Source organism: Nicotiana tomentosiformis, chromosome 4 (assembly GCF_000390325.3).
Source record: "Nicotiana tomentosiformis chromosome 4, ASM39032v3, whole genome shotgun sequence".
Classification (NCBI taxonomy): domain Eukaryota; kingdom Viridiplantae; phylum Streptophyta; class Magnoliopsida; order Solanales; family Solanaceae; genus Nicotiana; species Nicotiana tomentosiformis.
The window spans coordinates 137,389,345-137,407,541 of record NC_090815.1 but is presented as its reverse complement, the minus strand read 5'-3'; the positions used below and the strand labels follow the sequence as shown (position 1 = coordinate 137,407,541).

Here is an 18,197-nt window from a genome sequence, read left to right as displayed (position 1 = left end):
CTTAGCGCGCTACAGGCCTGGCCTCGCGAGCTCTGTAGCGAGCTACAAGCCAGCCTTTGGGTATTTGATCATAACTTCTTGTAGGAATGTCCTAATGATGAACGGTTTGAAGCATTAGAAACTAGACTCAAAGCGCTTTAATTTGATAGGTAAATCAACTCATAAGTCGTTATACTTTGGTAGCCGCATACGTTTGAAGTATGATCTTGTGCGAATTGAGACATCCTTTCCACTTAATGTATCCTACTTGTTCCACACGAATTCTTTCCATTCACAAAACTCCTTAGTATATTTCAACACACTTTAAACATATACTTTTAGTTTCGAAATAATTTGTTTCTATCCCATGGGTCTCCTTTAATACTCTAACACGTTATTCCCAAACCTAAACAAAAATTCTCTCTCTAGAATTTTGCTCTCAAAATTCCGTCGTCACTGTAGCGGTGAATAGTGCGCGAACAACCACCACAGTGCAAAACAGTACGGTGAATAGTGCCAAACAGTGCGGGCGAACAGTGATTTCGCTACTATTTCACTGCTACAGTGTAGTGAACAGTAGCATCGGTTCACTGTTCATCGCGGAAAGCTGTGAGTTTGAGCTTCAATGGCCGCGATGGCCGGCGACCAGCCATCTTTTTCGGCTGGTCTGCCCTCCTCCAACATCGCCCAACCACAAACAACACCAACTATTAATCCACAAACTCTAGATTACTCAAATATTTTGACACCCAATTCAACCAATCCTCCTGCGATGACTGCTGCCCAAGTTTCAGTGCAACACATCGCCCAATCATCTATGACAACAAACAACAATCCCCAATCCATGGATTACTCAAAACTTTTAAAACCTACTGCCATTAATGCCCCTATGCAAACCTTCGTTACGCTACCATTGAAACCAGTTGAGTTCCTTCACGGAGAACCAATTGTGAAGTGGAAGAAACAAGAAATGGAGCAATTTATCGTACAACAAGAACTTCTACTTGCAGTTCTTGGGAAATATTCGTATGGGAAGCATGTTATTAGTGAATTACGTAAAGTGATTCCAATTCAATGTGAGATTAAAGGCCATTGCTCAGTTGGTTTAATTGAAGATAATCATGTGTTAATTAGGCTGTCTTTATTGGAGGACTATGTTCATCTTCTTTCAAAGCCAGCTTTTTATTTAAAAGCTCAGTCAGACATGTGGCAGATGCGTTGTACAAAATGGACTCCATGGTGGACACCTGATGAAGAGACTCCCATTGCCATTTCTTGGATTAGCTTTCCAGAACTGCCTCCTAATTTCTTTGGGAAGGATTGTGTATTTTCCTTAGCTCGTGCTGTTGGTAATCCATTACATGTAGACCTAGCCACTCAAAATGGGACTAGACCTAGTTGTGCTAAGGTGAAGGTGGAAGTTAACTTGTTAAGTAAGTTCCCTCATCGTATTAAGATTGTGGAAGAAGCTGATGAATCTGGACCAAAAAAGTTCAAATGGATCAGGATTAAGTATGATTATATGCCAAAATATTGCAAACCTTGCAAAAAATAAGGGCATAGTGAGGTAGAATGCTGGGTAATTCATCCTGAATTACACAAGAGATTTGAAGAAGGTGTTGAGGAACAAAGCAAGGAGAAGGCAGTTGTGATGAGTTCTGATGCAATTGGGACTGCTGCAAATTCAACAAAGGCCCTAACTAGTGGAAAGGTGGTTGGTAAGCCTACTACTAATCATGCCAAGCAGGAATGGATGCAAGCAAGGAAGAACAAATACCAACGAGATAATAGGGGTCACATTGTTGATAACAAACAAGGAAAGGAAGCTGACAAGGGTAAAGGGAAGGCCAAAGTTGAGGAAGTTGCAACCAAGAACAAGTTTAATACACTAGAGGTTGAGGAAGTTCATCAGCTTACTCTACAAATTACTGAAGGCAAAGGTGAGGATCATAACAATGGTAAGAAGAAGGAACATGGAGAAAAGCAAGCTAAGAAAGGCCAGGAGAAGGAAATGAAAGTCGATACTCAAGAGGAACATAAGCGTGTGAAGAAGGAAGCAGTCGAGAAGGTGGTGGAAAATGAGCATAATGGTAACCCTATTCCATCTGGGATTCAGTCTTCAGCTCCTAAAGATGGTCAAGAACTAGATAAGGATAATTCTAGTGTTCCTAGTGCTCAACGTACTGATGAAATAGCTAATAAGGAACCCACAATCGACTGGGTTCATAGAAGGTTTGGGGCTAGCAATGAGGAGCTAAAACAACTCAATGTGACCACAAACCAATCTTGTCATGAGATTCTATCTCAAAACATTTAAAGATTCTGGGCAGATTGAGGATCTTGATGAGGTAAACTCTACGAAGGTCTTATGGAGTGATGCAGTTGAGGTTAAGGATGATCAGTTGGGCACAACAAAGACAACAGAAGTCAAGGTGAAGAAGGACAACAAGTCAAGCTCACCTGGTGATAGGCTGGCGACGCCAGGCCTAAAGCCAGGCTCATCGGGCGTTAGGCTGGCGACGCTAGGTCTAAAGCCAGGCTCCCCAGGCATTAGGATAGAGATGCTAGGACTAAATCCAAGCTCACCGGGCATTAGGATGGTGATGCCAGGCCTAAAGCCAGGCTCCCCAGGCGTTAGGCTGGCGACGCCAGGCCTAAAGCCAGGTTCACCTGATGAGGCAACTATAGTAAACCCCAACCATAGTGCAACTGGAGAGATATTGGCCTATGTAGATAGTGTTCCAGTGTATGCATTGGAGAAAAAACTTGATGGATATGTTAATGTGAATATTAGGGATGATATATTGGGTTCAGACCAAATTTCAGGCAATGGTAAGGGTGGTGCATTCAGAGCAGACTGCCACAGTAACTCCTGGGCTAGGCAGTGTCTATGAGCTACAATTCAAGGAGTATGAACGGGCTGATGAGCGGGCAATTATTCCAAAAGTATCGGGGGAAATAGAGGAAGTGCCTATGGAATCTGGCATTGATCAAATTATGCAGCTACATCTTAATGTTCCACTTAAGACTCCTCTACAATATTTACATGATTTAGTTACACACAATGTGATACCAATTGATGAGGACTTATTGAGAAGAAATCCAATGGAGGATGAAGGAGATGATGAATCAAATACAGAAAACTTCAAACAAGTGGCTAGGGAAGGGGATTTATCACCCACAACTAGTGCTAAAGGAGGTAAAAAAAACTAAGAAGAATCAGAGTAAAGATCCACCACAACCTTCAAGAATAATGTCCAGGATGATAGCTTCTCTATCTAAATGATGATGATCAAAACATTAATATGGAACATAAGGTCTGTGAATACAAAACAGGCCTTTCCTGGGGTGATCAACATGAATAAGGAGCATAATTTTTATGTAGTTGCATTGATGGAGCCTTTTCAAAAGAAGGGACTCATTGATAGATATAAAAGGAGGTTGAATATGGAGTCTGCTTATGCAAATATTAATGGACAAATATGGTTGTTCTTCGATGCAGTGGTGGAATGGGAATTAGTAGAGGATACTGAGCAACAGGTGACTGTGAGAGTGTTTCACCATGACCTGGGGCAGCACATGATGATGACCTTTATTTATGCAAAATGTTCAGCAAATATTAATGGACAAATATGGTTGTTCTTCGATGCAGTGGTGGAATGGGAATTAGTAGAGGATACTGAGCAACAGGTGACTGTGAGAGTGTTTCACCATGACCTGGGGCAGCACATGATGATGACCTTTATTTATGCAAAATGTTCAGCAATGTAGAGGTTAGATTTGTGGGATCACTTGTATTACTTAGCAAGTGATATGAAATTACCATGGTTGGTAGGAGGGGATTTCAATGTGATATTGTATGAAGATGAGAAAATATGGGGACTTCCAGTACACCCTCCTGAATATGAGGATTTTGCATTTTGTGTAAACTCTTATGGTTTGTTTGAGAAAGGGTACAAAGGAAGTCCATTCACATAGTGGAATGGGAGATCCAATGCTGAGCGTATATTCAAGATATTGGATAGGATTTTTGTGAATTTTTCATTTCAGAACATGTTGCCAACTATTGAAGTTGAGCATCTAATCAGAACTTGATCAGATCATGCACCATTGCTAATGACATATGGGGTGCAGATAACCAATTTTGTCAAGCCTTTTAGATTCTTGAACTTTTGGAGAAAGCATGCTACATTTATGGATGTGATGAGGTAGAATTGGGAAGTTGATTTCATAGGGGATCCGTTTTTTTTATGTTCAAGCAGAATATCAAGAGGGTGAAGGCAGCACTCTCAAAATGGAGTAGGGAAACATTTGGTGATATCTTCAAGCAATTGGCTATTTTGGAGGACATTGTTAGGGTGAAGGAGATGTTGTTTGAAGAAGAGCCTACAACTGAGAATAGGATTGTGCTTCAAAAGGCTCAATCTGAATTGAAGAAATACTTGAGTATTGAGGAGCAGTATTGGAAGCAAAAAGTTATGATAACTTGGTTTGCTGAAGGAGATAGGAACACAAGTTTCTTTCAAAATCATGTCAATGGCGAAAGAAAGAAATTGCAACTGAAGAGGATTAAAAGTGGCAGTAGGGTATGGATTGAAGACCATGAGCAATTGGCTACAGCTGCAGTGGACTTCTATCAAAAACAGTTCATAAATGAAGGTGATGCTTCTGAATTTTCCTTGCTCAGTAATGTACCTTCAATGGTCACTATGGATCAGAATTTGGAACTTAGCAGATTGCCAACAATTGAAGAAGTAAGGGCAGCAGTTTTTAAGATTAGTGGGGAGAGTGCTAGTGGCCCTGATGGATTCACTGGCCTGTTTTATCAAACATGCTGGGATGTTATTGGTGCTGATATACACAACATGGTGCTACACTTTTATGGAGGAGCTGCATTGCCTACATCCATCACTCATACCAATCTAGTGTTGCTGCCCAAGAAACCTAGAGTTGAGACTTTCTCTGACTTAAGACTTATTAGTTTGGCAACTTCATTAACAAGGTCTTGTCTAAGGTGTTACATGACAGAATGGAGAGTTTTTTGCCATCTCTAATAACTCCTAATCAATCCGGATTTGTAAAGGGTAGGAGTATATTTGAGAACATCTTATTGACTCAAGAAATTATCACTGACATAAGGTTAAGGGGAAAGCCAGCTAATGTGGTGATCAAGCTTGATATGGCTAAGGCCTATGATAGGGTTTCATGGAAGTACTTATTGCATGTGCTAAGGAAGATGGGATTTTCTTAACACTCCATCAACATGGTGTGGAACTTGATGTCAAATAACTGGTATTCAGTATTGGTGAATGGGCAGTCCTCGGGGTTCTTTAAGTCGACAAGGGGTGTGAAACAAGGGGATCCCCTATCTCCAGCATTGTTCATTCTGTCAGCTAAGGTACTTTCCAGCTCTTTGAATAAGCTCTTTGAAGACAAGTCATTTGCGGGATTTGGAATGCCTAAGTGGTCTGATCCTTTAAACCACTTGGCATATGCTGATGATACGATAATCTTTGCATCTGCTCATCCTCCCTCTTTGAGCAAGATTATGGCAGTGTTGGGGAACTATGAGAAGATATCAGGTCAGATGATCAACAAAGATAAGAGTTCATACTACATGCATTCAAAGGTTGCTAATGGATTATTTCAGGCAGTTGGAGCTATTACAGGATTTGCAAGAGGTAAATTCCCATTCACATATCTAGGGTGTCCTATTTTTTTACACTAGAAGGAGGAAGGACTATTATGAGGATCTTATCAAGAAGGTGAAGGCTAAACTGCATTCATGGAAAGGAAAGTTGCTGTCATTTGGAGGAAAGGCAACACTCATCTCTAGTGTGTTACAAAGTATGCCAGTTCACATGTTATCAGTCCTTGATCCACCAAACAGCGTCCTGGGGCATCTACATAAGACTTTTGCTAGGTTCTTTTGGAGCACAAAGGAAGAAAGGAGAAGCAGACACTGGGCTTCATGGCAAAATCTTTACCTTCCTAAAGAGGAAGGGCCCCTAGGTTTTAGGTCCTTAAATAATGTCTCAAAGGCACTATTTGCTAAACTATGGTGGAGGTTTAGGACCACAAAATCTTTGTGGTCTAATTTCATATGGAATAAGTATTGAAAGAAGGAGCTACCAATAATGGTGCATTTTAGGGGAGGGTCTCATGTTTGGAGATAAATGTTGAATGCTAGGGAAGAAGTAGAACATGAGATCGTATGGGAATTGAAGAGTGGAACAACTAATATTTGGCATGAAAATTAGACTGGATTGGGTGCACTATATCACGTATTACCTGAAGACTTTCCAATCAATGAAGGTCTTCAGGAGGTGGCAGAACTGCGGCAAGGGGAAACATGGGATGATCAGCTGCTAGATCAAACTTTCAATGAGGAAATTGCAGAACATATAAGGCTAAATGTGCATTATGAAGGCAGGAGGGATATTGGGATAGGCCATACTAGATGCCAACTCCTTCAGGCAAGTTCAGTGTTAGCAGTGCTTGGCAAATATTAAGACATAAGGCTGATCCTAATCAGGAATTCAAGTTAATGTGGATTAAAGGTTTGCCATTCAAGATATCCTTCTTCTTATGGAGATTGTGGAGGTAGAAAATAGCCACCGATGACATGTGGAGGAGGCAAGGGAAAATGGTGATGTCTAGGTGTTGGTGTTGTCAGCAGCCCCAAGAGGAATCCATTGAGCATATATTTGTCACAAGTCCTACTGCCTCTAAGGTAAGGAACTTATTCATGGGGGCTGCTGGAATTTCTGTGCAATTGATTCAATTGAAGCAGATTATAAGGCATTGGTGGTATGCTCAGTGTTGTCCAAAATTAAAGCCACTATTTCAAGCAGTACCAACTATCATCACTTGGGAGTTTTGGAAGAGAAGAAATGCAGATAAACATGGTGGTTCAGTGTCCACAAATAGGGTGATTCATGAGATAAATAGGACATTGCATCAACTAGAAAGGGTGAGGTATGCTTGGATCCCTAATATTCCATTGTTATGGCCAGACATGATTCAATACTTTGAAGGATATAAACCTATATTGATCACTACAAGAGTAACATGGCAGCTTCCTTCTCATGGTTGGTATAAATATAATACTGATGGAGCTTCAAAGGGAAATCCTGGACCTAGCTCCCTAGGCTTTTGTGTGAGGGATGATGAAGGTGATGTGGTATATGCTAGGGCAGTAGACCTGGGAGTGACAACTAATGTGGTAGATGAAACTAAGGCTATTCTTCAAGGGTTGGAATATTGTGTGGAGCATGATCTTCACCCTCTCATACTGGAGACTGATTCATTGGTGATGAAGAAGGTGATAGAAGGGGAATGGGATCCTCCCTGGGTAATTGCACAGGATGTGAAGAAAATTATAGAGATGAAGGACAACTTCAATGTGATCTTTCAACATGTGTTCAGAGAAGGCAACTCAGTGGCAGATTTTATGGCTAACATTGTGTTCTCTTTTGCAGGTACATCTGAGTTTCATTCATTCTCTGAACTGCCTAGTGCAGGGAGGAGGTTGATCAATCTAGAAAAATCTCAATCACCTAACCTTAGGGTTAGGATAGCAAAGAGAATAACCTTAGACTGATGGCTTCACAGGATTGGACTCTGCACAAACCTGCATGTTTCTTTGTCTCATTCAGTATGCTATTAAGGTACTTTCCAATGGTATTAGCATGGTCCCATGCTCATTCTGGGGGTGCTTTGATAATGTACAGAAAAATGCGATAAGCAGGTGTGGGATGGTACAATTTATCCTACTTTTGATATGTCCAAATGCTAAGGAAAATGATGAACCCATCATATGGTATATTTGGAGATTGTTGAATCATTTCTCAGTGGTATTAGCATGCTTTCATGCTCAATCTGAGGATGGTTTAGCAATATTTAGAATGATGTCTACATTAAAGGTTCTAGTAGAGAAGGATCTGACCTTACAAGATCACAAAAAGGCACAATTTCAAAGCCTGGCCTTTGCCTTGCAAAGCCTGCATAAAGCGAGCTCATGCCTGGCTTTTGCCTTGCAAAGCATGGCTAAAGCTAGATCAAGCCTGGCTTTTGCCTTGCAAAGCCTGCCTAAAGCCAGCTCAAGCTTGGCTTTTGCCCTGCAAAGCCTGCCTAAAGCCAGCTCAAGCCTGGCTTTTGCCTTACAAAGCCTGCCTAAAGACAGGCTCCTCTTCTTCACATTAATTTTGATGAGTGAGCACATGATTAATACTTGGACAAAATTAGTCCACTGCATATGGAGATCATATAGTAGCTATACCTGGAAGACTATGATAGCTTCAACTCTGTGGTGGAGATGTTTGGAATTCATTTTAGCCTATGGACAGTATACCCTGGCGCTTGGTGAGAACTTGATAGGTGCTGCTTGGTATTTGCCAATGACAATTGGATTCATATACACTAATAGGAGAAGGAAGCATTCAACTTATCATGTTGTAATAGCTAGTTCATTAGATGTTAGCTTTTCTATCTTTTTAATAGCTAGTAGCTTCATGCAACTTCTATTTTGGTTTAGACATCTTGTAAGCTTTGGACCCATTTTGGGATTTTATTTATATATTAGCCACTAGGCAAGTGCTGTCGAGTGGTATAGTTGCTTAAAACAAAAGTCCAAAAATGAAATAATAACCTAACCCTCGGCTATATAGTACCACATCTGATCTCCCAATGTGCGGTTCGCACATTTTCAAGTTCTGCGGCCGCACAATTTTGAGTGCGGCCGCACTTCACTGTGACAACTTACCAGGCTTTGGTAAAATACCCATAACATTCTGTACAAATGTCTAAATAATTCGTACTATATCTTCCTGGAAACTAGATTCAAAGGGCTACAATTTTCGTTTTTGAATCATCTCCAAATTCGTTGTGGATTAAAAGATATAAGTCTCCGAAATTGGACCATCGAACCTGCACAACCCCTGAGTGCGGCCGCATACAAAATTGTACGGTCCACACTTTTTCTCTGAAGTGCGGCCGCATACAAAATTGTGCGGTCCGCACTTGTCCTCTGCGGTCCACACTTTTCCTCTGAAGTGCGACCGCACTCAAAATTGTGCGGTCCGCACTTTTCCAAAAGTTCCAGAACAACATTAGAACGCCGAAATGCCCGGACTCGCTCAAAACTCACCTCGAAGCTCACCGAGCCATTTGGGATCCCGTTCAATTATACCAATCAGTCCTAAAACATAACATGGACCTGCTCGGGGCCTCAAACTGCATCAAACATGGTCGAAACTATGAATCACACCACAAATCGAACTTATAAATTTCTAAATCTTCCAATTTCTAAAACTCATGCCGAAATATATCAAATCAATCCAGAATGACCTCAAATTTTGCACATGAGTCATAAATGACATAATGGAGGTATTCAAATTTTCAGAATCGGATTTCGATCCCGATATCAAAAGTCAACTCCTCGGTCAAACTTCCAAACTTAAATTTCTATTTTAGCCATTTCAAGCCTAATTTAGCTACAGGCTTCCAAATAATTTTCTGAACACGTTCCTAAGTCTACAATCATCATACGGAGCTATTGGAATCATCAAAACTCTATTCCAGGGTCGTTTGCTCAAAAGTCAACTCTCTGGTCAACTCTTTTCTTTTTAAGCTTCTTAAATAAGAATTGTTCTTCCAATTTGATCCTGAATCATTCGAAAATCAAACTCGACCACACACGCAAGTCATAATACATATCACAAAGTTGCTTGGGACCTTAAGTCACTGAACGAGACGCTAATTCACAAGATGACAAGTTGGATCATTACAAAAAGCAGTTGTGATTTACATGTCACATTTTACTATTGCGTTTTATATCTCGCATTTGCTGATTGCAATTTATAAATCGCAATTGACATATGTCGATCGAATGAATGTAATTTATAAGTCGTATTTGTTTAGCACTACGATTTATAAGTCATAAGTCACTTTTGGTGACGGCTACTTATAACTTAGCATTTGAAAACTGCACTCTATAAATCACATTTCTATGTCGCATTTGAAATTGCGGTTTATAATCACATTTGTTAACTACGATTTATAAGTCACGTTTAGGAATTGTGATTTATAAACATGATGTACGTAGGCGATATAGTGGTATAAGACTTTTATAAGTTGACTTTGCAATTTAAGCTAACAACATCCTAAGCTGTCTGTTATCTCAATGACTTATATCCCATATGAATCTCATTTTATATGCGAGTTTGCACATTGATATGACTTTGTTGTCTTAAAAGAAACAAATGACTTTGATATGATATTTTCATAAATTGGGTGACCATCAAAGTAATTTACTATCGAATATTGATTGGCTTGTTTGTGCTAAAAAAGAAAATTAAATTGATTGGTTAGGACTACAAATAATTAAAGTGAAAATGCTACGGTCTAAAATCTAAATCCAAAATACTTACATTCATTGTGGGACCAAAAATGTACTATAGTGGAATTTAAAGGACCAGAAAAAAAGAATTTAATGGAGGCTGGGGCGGCCCTAAATTCAACGGCTATGAAAGGCATTTGAGATTCACAAGACAATTTCAAAATTTGAAAGAAGGCTTTTGTTCCCCCTCTCGCACAGACACCGCAAGGAAACAGGAAGAAAAAGAAGCAATGGAGAAGGTAGGAGAGTGCGTATTGGATCCAGAGACGGAGTTCTTAGCGTCAAAGCAAGAGACAGGTCACGAGTGGGAACTTTTCAAGGAAAATGTTAGACCTTTGAAGAGAGGCCGCAATGTTCAACTCCTCAACAATGCCCTCAAGTCTAATACTGATTTTCAACTCAAGAAATCTCTTCTTGACAAGCGAAGGTTCTACCCTTTCCCCTTCCCTACCTTTTAATTTGCATTTCAGTTCGTCATTTTGATTTGTTTAGTGATTTGTATGTCTAAATTGAGCGGAATGGATATTGATAATTCATATATACGATGTAGTAGTAGTTGTTATTGCTGCATTTTCAAAGTTCCTTTATTAATTTACGAACTCAACTCTTTCCGTTGCGGGATGATTAGGGCTTTGATCGAAGCAATTGACCAATACAAAGGTGAAGATCCTCTTCAGCCATGGCTCCAGTGAGTGCTCTTCTTTTGGAACAAAATTGATTCTTTTCTAAAACACTTCAGCTATCCTTTTCTTCACCTTAACATTTTTTGAACTGTTTAGCCTTTTAATCTTCCATGAACTCTGCATTGACTCAGTTGCTGACATAATTTTTTCATTAAAATTGTAAAGGTGCATCAAGTGGGTGCAAGAGTCTTTCCCTCCGGGTGGGGACAGTTCTGGACTTGTTGTTATTTATGAACAATGTGTCCGCACCTTTTGGCACGATGACCGATACAAGGATGACCTCCGTTACTTGAAAATGTGGCTGGAATATGTCCGTTTGCTTTCTTCACATCCATTCTTTTGCCCCTTAATCTCTCTTCATTTTGGTATATGAGTTTGCTCACTGATAGCTCGTTGCAGGCTGAAAACTGTATGGATGCTGAAGTCATCTATAGCTTTTTGGAGGCTAACAAAATTGGGCAGACACATTCTTCATTCTACATAGCCTATGCTTTGCACATGGAATCTCAAAATAAAATTAAAACAGCAAATGAGATCTTCAATCGAGGACTATCCATGTAAGTTCTGTTCCCATTGGGCCCTTAGTTTAATTTTTGTCATTAACTTATGTTCTTGCATAATTGACATTTGCGATTCAGTTGGCAGTCAAGGGAACATGGTTTGGTTACGGAGAAGTTATGCGTCATATCTTGTCTATGACGTGAGATGTGTTATTCAAATGTGTTATTGAGTCGTACTCTAATATTGCTGGTTAAGTAGCTTATGTGGTGTTAAGCGTAATGATGGCTACTAGAGTTGTGATTGCTTTAATTATATGCTAGTATTGCATATTGGCGGGGTAGGGGGTTAATGTCTTAAGCTTCTCCAAAGTGAGTTCAGTTGCAAGTACGATGCGGCACAGAAGATTTTTGTGCTGTCGCATTAACATTGACCAACTAATTTCCTTACCCTGAACACTAAAACAAATTGATTTGATTAGCTTGTCACTGTGGTTGATAAGTAACTATTAAAGATATGGATATGTCCTATGGAGAATGTGGTCAGAAATCCATAATAGAGTCCGACCACAACAACCGAATTGATTATCTTCATGCATAAGGATACTAGATTACCTAGTAGAAAATATTGAAAAAAATCACAAACCTCCCTTATTTCTTTTCTACTGCAATTTCTGGATTATTATATGATGATTTTTGAACTTTCCATATATAGAAAGAAATAGAGATAGACTAGAAACGACAGGCATGGCAGCATCGAAATTAGCCACAGTTCATTGAACTTTGCTTGAGAATACACAATCTGGTCTAATATTTTATAACTTATGTAGCATGATTTTATACTCATGAACATTTCATGACCTCTATTTCTTGTTCGCATGTCACCTTCCTGAGGGGGACCTCTTACATTATCTCTCTACTTGTTTAACTTCTGATGGATGTAAATTCTATGATGCTAACTAAAATTGTCGGCAGAGTAATGTTAGAGCAGTTGAAGATTCTAATATATTTGGCAGGTTATTTTTGTGGATGCTCAATTGGTTTTTAAGCTGTTAATACCATAGGCAATAGTTGTATTAACGAGTATTTTCAATTACCATTTCTGGTCTTAAACTCAAAAGTGTATATCAATATAATTGTCCACAAGAGACAATGTTCATGAATCATTTCTAAAGATACAGTTAATATTAGTACAAAAAACTGGTTATACTAAGTAATGTATCCAGCCTGTTCTCATCTATTAATTGGCCTCCTATTTACTAACCCTCTTCATCTGGTATATGATTAAAATTGCATTGTCTCCTATGAATTAGGAATGCAAAACCTGAAGAGAAATTGAAGGAATCCTACAAGAAGTTTGTCATTCGTTCAATGGGACGCCCCAAAGCAGCAGAGGTATCAACTGTTTCGGACTTATCGTCTTCTGAAGTCCCTTATCGTTTGCTTTGTTTTGCTTTAGTAGTGACTTACTTTGTATTTTCAGGAGGAGCTAGCAGAACATCAGCTTCCAATGAGAAGCTTTGGGACACTGTTGGAAAGGGGGGAAGCTCGTAAGTGCATTTCTATGTTGAAGGTTCAGGGTGCCTGCTGGCTTTTTCGCTAACATTCTTCATGCCTTTGCAGGAAACCAAACAACAGGAACTTCTGATTTGTCTCGGAAGAAAATGAAACAGGATAGGTAAGAGCAAGTCACCTCTGTTTTATGGACAAGTTACTTTTGTCCCTGCATTATTTCTCAGTAAAACTGTCCAATGAAATCTGTGTTGTTGATTCCTATCATCACTTGGTTCAGCTGCCATGTCAGCCAAAAGCTCAGAGTTTGACAAGTATTTGCTTTAAGTACCTAAAATTCTTTCCAATGTGGATAAACATGGTTATGTAATTCACCTGGAAATGAACTTTGGGGGTGATATTGCTGCTTAATCCATACTTAAGGAAAGGAGTAAGGTTGCAGGAAGCCAGGAAATATTTAATTTGTGCATGCCTTGGTGCAGTAAAAGCACTAGCTCATTCTTATCCATTTTGCAGAGCTCAAGGGAGCCTGCTATCCATTTACAAAGATACAAATGCTGGAATGTCATCAACTGTTCAATCGGAAATACCAAAACTAGAGAACAAATCATGGCACTGTCTTGGTGCCCGAGCAGAAAGGAACAAGGAGAATCAGGCAATTCCTTCCAAGTGGACATCTAATAAGGTCAATTTGAGTCCAGAAAGTTTTTATGTGCAATGAGATTTTATTCCAAGCAGATACGAACAAGAACTCATTAACAAAAACATCCTCTTACAGGTTCCTCAAAGACACGGGCTTAGAAATCGAGGAGCTACTACCACCGGTGCATGCCTAGAGATCTTCGTGGATGAGGAATGTGCCAAGTGAGTATCTAGAACACATGATTTCTGTTTTACAATAGCTGAAAATTTACATCAAAGTTTTTGGCTTTTGTAATTGTAGTAGTTTCATATTTTAGCACAATAATAGAATCTTGGGTTGGCTTTTTCTTCCCTCCTACATCTCTGACAGAACACATGAGAAGGAATCTGTTGGTGGAAAGGTTTCTAGTTTACAGCTTAGACGTGGAGATGATAAAGACATAAAAAAGTAAGCATTAACTTGGTTTCATTGTAGTTCTTTATTCCAATAGCATGAAGGCCCCATTTTGACAATGTCACTTGTTTGCAGGGAAACCGAGTTGCTGAGGGAGAACCCACTGCGTTATTTTCCTCCAACCTCTTTACCTAGATGATCTGACAGAAAAGAAAAAAGCACAATCTTGTGTGATGGATTTTCTCTATCTCAAAATTTCTCAACCTGTTTCATAAAAGTGTAGGAAGAAAATTCCTCCTTGCCCAGTGCAAGCACTTCACAAATTTTCTAAGAATATTGAGTGGAGCAGTTGAAAGAGACATTGTGGTTGTAATACATGTGTCTTTGGATTTGGCAGGCTTGAGCCAAATCCTTTAGAATTCTTGACGATTTAGATGAGTGATTTTATATGATTGCAAGAGTTATCATGGATGTGCATTATCATAATTTTGCTCTTGACTGAAGAGTTCTGTCATCCTTGTAATTTGTTTTTCCTTTTTTTGTTTCCTCTTTTGTTATATGCTGATGATGTAAGTAGAGGTTAGTATCCTCAAAAGACAAACAAAGAATAAGGAACAGACTGAAAGTTCTCGTCGAATGTGGTTTCTTTTAAAATAAAACAAATGAAAATTGAATGCTTTGAGAAAATGAACATGAATAGAGCAAAATGAACAAAACCTACTTATACAATTGCCTTCGAGTAGTTTGTAAATATTTATGGTTGAGTTAATAATTCGTTGTTGAAAATGAAATTAAACAATAGCGTGAACAAAGAAAGGATAAGTGTCTAAACATTAGGATTATACCTTTAATCCGACTGGATGAACATACACAAGATTGGAACATCTTGTTTTTTGTCGTCATTCTCTTTCGAATTGAAACTAAATGAAAATTCATGTAAATGTGGATAACATTTTAGTTCTAGACAGTTTTGGTAGTGTGTCAAATAAATAAAGAACGGGGTAAGTGTTACACTACTGGTAATTTACATGTCGCATTTTTGCTTTGTTTAAAATCTATAGGGTTTCGAAGGGCAAGAGCATAACCCCAAAATCCACCGACATACTTTCCGTTGATCATGGCGGAGCACTTGGCTTCCATCTTCGGCACGGAGAAGGACAGAGTCAATTGTCCTTTCTACTTCAAAATTGGTGCTTGCCGTCACGGTGACCGTTGCTCTCGCCTCCACACCAGACCTACCGTTTCTCCCACTCTCCTCCTCTCCAACATGTACCACCGTCCCGACATGATCACCCCTGGCGTCGAACCCCAAGGCCAGCCTCTCGATCCCCGTAAGATCCAGGAACACTTCGAGGATTTCTACGAGGATATTTTTGAGGAGCTCAGCAAGTTCGGTGAGATCGAGAACCTCAATGTCTGCGATAATCTCGCCGATCACATGATCGGAAATGTTTATGTTCAATTTAAAGAGGAGGATCACGCAGCTGCCACTTTGCAGGCCCTCCAGGGCCGATTCTACTCTGGCCGCCCTATTATTGCCGATTTCTCCCCTGTCACTGATTTCCGGGAGGCTACCTGCCGCCAGTATGAAGAGAACGACTGCAATCGTGGAGGTTATTGTAATTTCATGCATGTAAAAATGATTAGCAGGGAACTCAGGAGGAAGCTTTTCGGTAAGTACCATCGACATCGGGGTAGCCGCAGCAGAAGCAGGAGTCTGAGCCCGCATCACCGGAGAGACTATGACAGGCCTGACCGTCGTGACTACCGTGATTCCCGGGAACGTGACCGCAGTGGTAGAAGAAGCCACAGGAGGTACGACAGTGATGGTCCCAGAAGGAGAAGTAGGAGTCCTATTAGGGAAGGGAGTGAGGAACGCAGAGCTAGAATTGAACAATGGAATCGAGAAAGAGAGGAGAGGCAAAGCTGATGTTTTTCTGATTGATGTCTTCTGTCATCCATTTTGGAATTAAAGCTGCTTTGCGCATTTTGGTAATCACTTTAGGTTTTGTTATGCTTCTTCACAATACTAGGATGTTCGAAAAGGAAACTCCGGAAGAGGGTAGATCTTCTCCCTGTCATCTAGTGGATTTAAAATGGTATTCTTGTAGCTATTTTTATCTTTCTGCAGCTAATTGTAAGACTGTTTAATTGTATTTGTTAAGGATGCTGATGTGGTACCCTGCTTATTGACTTCACCTATGCTATGCTATGCTTGCTTGTTATTTGAACTATATATAGTATCAGCTTTTGCATTTCATCGTCCCACATACCGTCTCCACCAAAGGCCTAACTTTGCTTCAAATGTAGGAGTATATATTGGAGATGTAATCATGAACAACTTGCTGCATTGCTGGAGCATTTAGTCTAGGGATACAGAAGCAATATGAAGAAACTGATATTTAGTTTAGTTGTTTGCTATATTTTAGATCCTATCAGGACTGGATTAATAAATTGAATATGAAGCATTGACTTCTGCTGCTGCTCTGATGACAGATCTTTGCATAGTATAAATATCGCAATTAGTTTTTTTGTTTGTCTTTTTTTATGCTTTCTTTTCATTTGGTCAAATATCCATTGATGTTGTCTGTCTTGGATCTCCACAATATAAACTTTGAGATGCTGTATATGGCTTGCTTTTTTGAGGTTGATGTTATCTTCTAGTTCTCTTCTGGCACAGTTTGTGTGTATTACCCACCTCCCTATGCCTTCCTTTTCATTTATCTAATTTATCAAGGGCCAACCAGATTACTTTTCATGGGCTTCTATTGGCACCACGTACAGATATTGGTACTGCAAGAGTATTTGAATTGTTTGACCTAATTAGTATATCTTATTGAACACAATTACTTGGGAAGACGATGGGTCAACATTCCTGGCCTTTCATACGCTTGTATTAACAAATTGTTTTGCAGTAGCTTTTAGATATTGTCCTTGAGCCGAGGGTCTATTGGAAACAACCTCTCTACCTCCACAAGGTAGGGATAAGGTTTGCGTACACAATACCTTCCTCAGATCCCACTATGTGGGATTACATTGGATATTTTATTGTTGTTGTTGTAGCTTTTAGGTATTGGTTTCTAGACATTCCCACCTAAAATTTGAGCGTCTGAATTTGACGTAGCATGATTATAATATTACTGGATAGCTGGAAATGACTACCTAATGATATCTCCGAAATGTGTGGATTACTGCTCGGCTACTTGATTTTAGTGTTTCAAAACATCTAATGCGGTAAGAAGTTTGTCATTTGTACAAAATGGGTCTTCTACAAGTTAATTCTGTTATCTTTAAAGTTTTCTAAGAAATGGGCAATATTGTGGGACGAGTGGATAGTCATTTGAATGGTAGTATCCGCCCATTAACAATGTATGTGAAGAGTTATGTTTGAAAAGAGCCCATTTTCAAAATGTCTAATTATATTTCATGATGGCTGATTTATGAAGCTTTATTGGACTTCGTGATGGAGGAAAGATCCCAGGGATTGAGTTCCTCATATGTTCTCTTTATATTTTTGGAGGTATGTTGGATAACTGAATAATTTGATCATTGCATTTAACAACAACAACGACCCAGTAAAATCCCACAAAGTTGGGTCTGGGGAGAGCAGTGTGTACGCAAACCTTACCCCTACCCCGATGGGGCAGAGAGGCTGTTTTCGTTAAACCCTCGGCTCAGGAAGACGGGAATAAAACAAGAGACAAACCATCAGTAACGTCAGCAGAAACCGTAAAAATAATAGCAAAAGCATAAAAACCAAAAAAAAAAATGACATGCAATAACAGTAACCAGTAATTAAGGCCCGGGGCTAAGAAAAACACAAAGGATAGTGCGGACTCAATATTAACCACAAACCGTCTAAGATCAACCTTATCCAACCCCGCCTCACCCCCGGTATGAAGTAGGAAAAGCTCGACTACCCCCAGCCTACAACCCTAATGTTTGACCTCCAAACCATCATTGCATTTAGTTATTGGATAAAAAATATCATATAAAGTCTATAATACCATTGTCCTTCTCATTGGATATTTATATGCTATGCTAGATAGATTTTGTTTAGGGGTACTTATGAGGTATGAGAATGTACAAGT

General features: G+C 39.5%; 3 protein-coding genes across 3 annotated transcripts; all 3 read left to right on the top strand.

Annotated features, from left to right (window-relative positions):
• Positions 1 to 1,630: 1,630 nt before the first annotated feature.
• Positions 1,631 to 2,873, top strand: LOC138910579 (uncharacterized). Its single transcript, XM_070201822.1, has 2 exons — positions 1,631 to 2,200; positions 2,310 to 2,873. The coding sequence occupies exons 1-2, from the start codon at positions 1,631 to 1,633 to the stop codon at positions 2,871 to 2,873; spliced, it is 1,134 nt and encodes a 377-aa protein (XP_070057923.1).
• A 7,602-nt stretch (positions 2,874 to 10,475) lies between these two features.
• On the top strand, positions 10,476 to 16,304 carry LOC104097310 (mitotic spindle checkpoint protein BUBR1). The gene is made up of 11 exons (XM_009603866.4): positions 10,476 to 10,805; positions 11,007 to 11,066; positions 11,227 to 11,371; positions 11,461 to 11,618; positions 12,872 to 12,953; positions 13,042 to 13,108; positions 13,182 to 13,236; positions 13,587 to 13,755; positions 13,849 to 13,934; positions 14,083 to 14,160; positions 14,242 to 16,304. The coding sequence occupies exons 1-11, from the start codon at positions 10,609 to 10,611 to the stop codon at positions 14,303 to 14,305; spliced, it is 1,161 nt and encodes a 386-aa protein (XP_009602161.1). The 5' UTR covers positions 10,476 to 10,608; the 3' UTR covers positions 14,306 to 16,304.
• LOC104097311 (splicing factor U2af small subunit B-like) lies at positions 14,991 to 16,304 on the top strand. The gene has a single exon (XM_009603867.4). The coding sequence runs from the start codon at positions 15,224 to 15,226 to the stop codon at positions 16,034 to 16,036; it is 813 nt and encodes a 270-aa protein (XP_009602162.1). The 5' UTR covers positions 14,991 to 15,223; the 3' UTR covers positions 16,037 to 16,304.
• Positions 16,305 to 18,197: the final 1,893 nt, after the last annotated feature.